Source organism: Apaloderma vittatum, unplaced genomic scaffold, assembly GCF_000703405.1.
Source record: "Apaloderma vittatum isolate BGI_N311 unplaced genomic scaffold, ASM70340v1 scaffold14787, whole genome shotgun sequence".
In the NCBI taxonomy this organism is placed as follows: domain Eukaryota; kingdom Metazoa; phylum Chordata; class Aves; order Trogoniformes; family Trogonidae; genus Apaloderma; species Apaloderma vittatum.
The window spans coordinates 1-1,316 of NW_009726863.1; the positions used below are offsets into that span (position 1 = coordinate 1).

Below are 1,316 nucleotides of genomic sequence, written 5' to 3' on the forward strand. Positions count from 1 at the left end.
TGGTCGGCGGTGACGACGGTGAGGGTCTGCGCCTCGTCTGTCAGGACACCCGCCCGCTCGATGGCCCGGTCGAACTCCACCGCCTCTGTCAGCGCCTTATAGGCTGTGCCGTCATGGTGGCCGTGGTCAATCCTGCCTCCTGCAGACATGGGTGTCCATGGTGGGCTGGGGACCAACAACAGAACCTCCAATGCTTACTTCCACCCTGACACCCGCCTCTTGCCAAGCCCTGACTTACCTTCCACAAAGAGGTAGAAGCCATTGGAGTTCCTGCTCAGAACGGTGATGGCCACCTCCATCATCTCGGTGAGCGACGGGTCCAGGGCAGGGTCACGCATCACATCGTACTTCATGTCCCCGGGTTCAAAGAGACCTGGGAAGGGATGTGTTGGGGACAGCCTCAGTGTCTGCACGCGGCCTGATGGCTGGCAGGTCGCGTCATTTGTTACCCATCAAATGATCCACGCTGGGGTCGGCGGCGGCAGCCAGCATCTCTGTCCTGTTCCAGACGTAGCGAGCACCCTGCGGGCAAACTCAGAGGGGGTTAGCAGGTGCCCTGGCCCCGTGCCTGGGGGTAGTGGGGCAGAGGACTGTCCTTGCTGTGTCACCCACCTTGTTTTTCTCCAGCCACACGTTGATGAGGTTAGTTTTGTCTTCCCGTATCCCGCTCTGCGAGATGAGGTTGGGGTACTCAGGGTCCGGTGTCCCCACGGGGGTCATGTATTTCCGACCACCACCCAGGATCACCTGGAGGGGACCAGATGGGTGCAATGTTAGTGGGGGTGCCCAGGTGATGAGGGGTCCTACCCTTGCTCCCCACCTCCCATGCATGAGTGCTCACGTTGATGTCAACGTTGTTGACCAGCTGCCAGGCGATGTCCTTGCAGCCCTGGTTGATGGCGTCCGCAGGCATGCTGGCATCCGCGTACCAGTTGCGGTTCACCACGTGGGCGTAGGTCCCCGAGGGCGATGCGTGCTGCTCCCGCGTCGTCGTCACGATGCCCACTGCCTTCCCTGTTGCCCACCCACCAGTCAGGCCCCACGAAGGGTAACACAGGGTACCCCCCACCATCAAGCCCTGGGATGTTTGTGGAGGTGCACACCCTGGTGTGGCACACTTGTCCCCACGGGTACCACCCCAGGCCTGCATCCCCTGTTACCAGCGTTCCGGGCTCTCTGCAGCACTGAGATCACCTCGTTGCCCTTTGTGGTGTTGCACTGCGAGTGACGGGCGGCCGCGCTCAGACCGACCGTTTGGTAGTTGCCCTTCACCCCGCAGAGGCAGGCTGTGGACGTCCCCGCGCTGGCGGGCGGCG

At 62.3% G+C, this 1,316-nt stretch overlaps 1 protein-coding gene across 1 annotated transcript in view; it reads right to left on the bottom strand.

Annotated features, from left to right (window-relative positions):
• Positions 1 to 8: 8 nt before the first annotated feature.
• LOC104276966 (intestinal-type alkaline phosphatase-like) overlaps positions 9 to 1,316 on the bottom strand; it is a gene marked incomplete at its 3' end in the record, with an annotated part of 2,520 nt that continues 1,212 nt past the window's right edge. Inside the window, exons 4-9 of the mRNA XM_009873459.1 lie at positions 1,161 to 1,316; positions 842 to 1,014; positions 613 to 747; positions 450 to 522; positions 239 to 373; positions 9 to 139 (exon numbers count right to left, since the gene is read on the bottom strand). Of these exons, the coding sequence (XP_009871761.1) occupies positions 9 to 139; positions 239 to 373; positions 450 to 522; positions 613 to 747; positions 842 to 1,014; positions 1,161 to 1,316 (803 nt within the window). The remainder of the gene's footprint in view (positions 140 to 238; positions 374 to 449; positions 523 to 612; positions 748 to 841; positions 1,015 to 1,160) is intronic.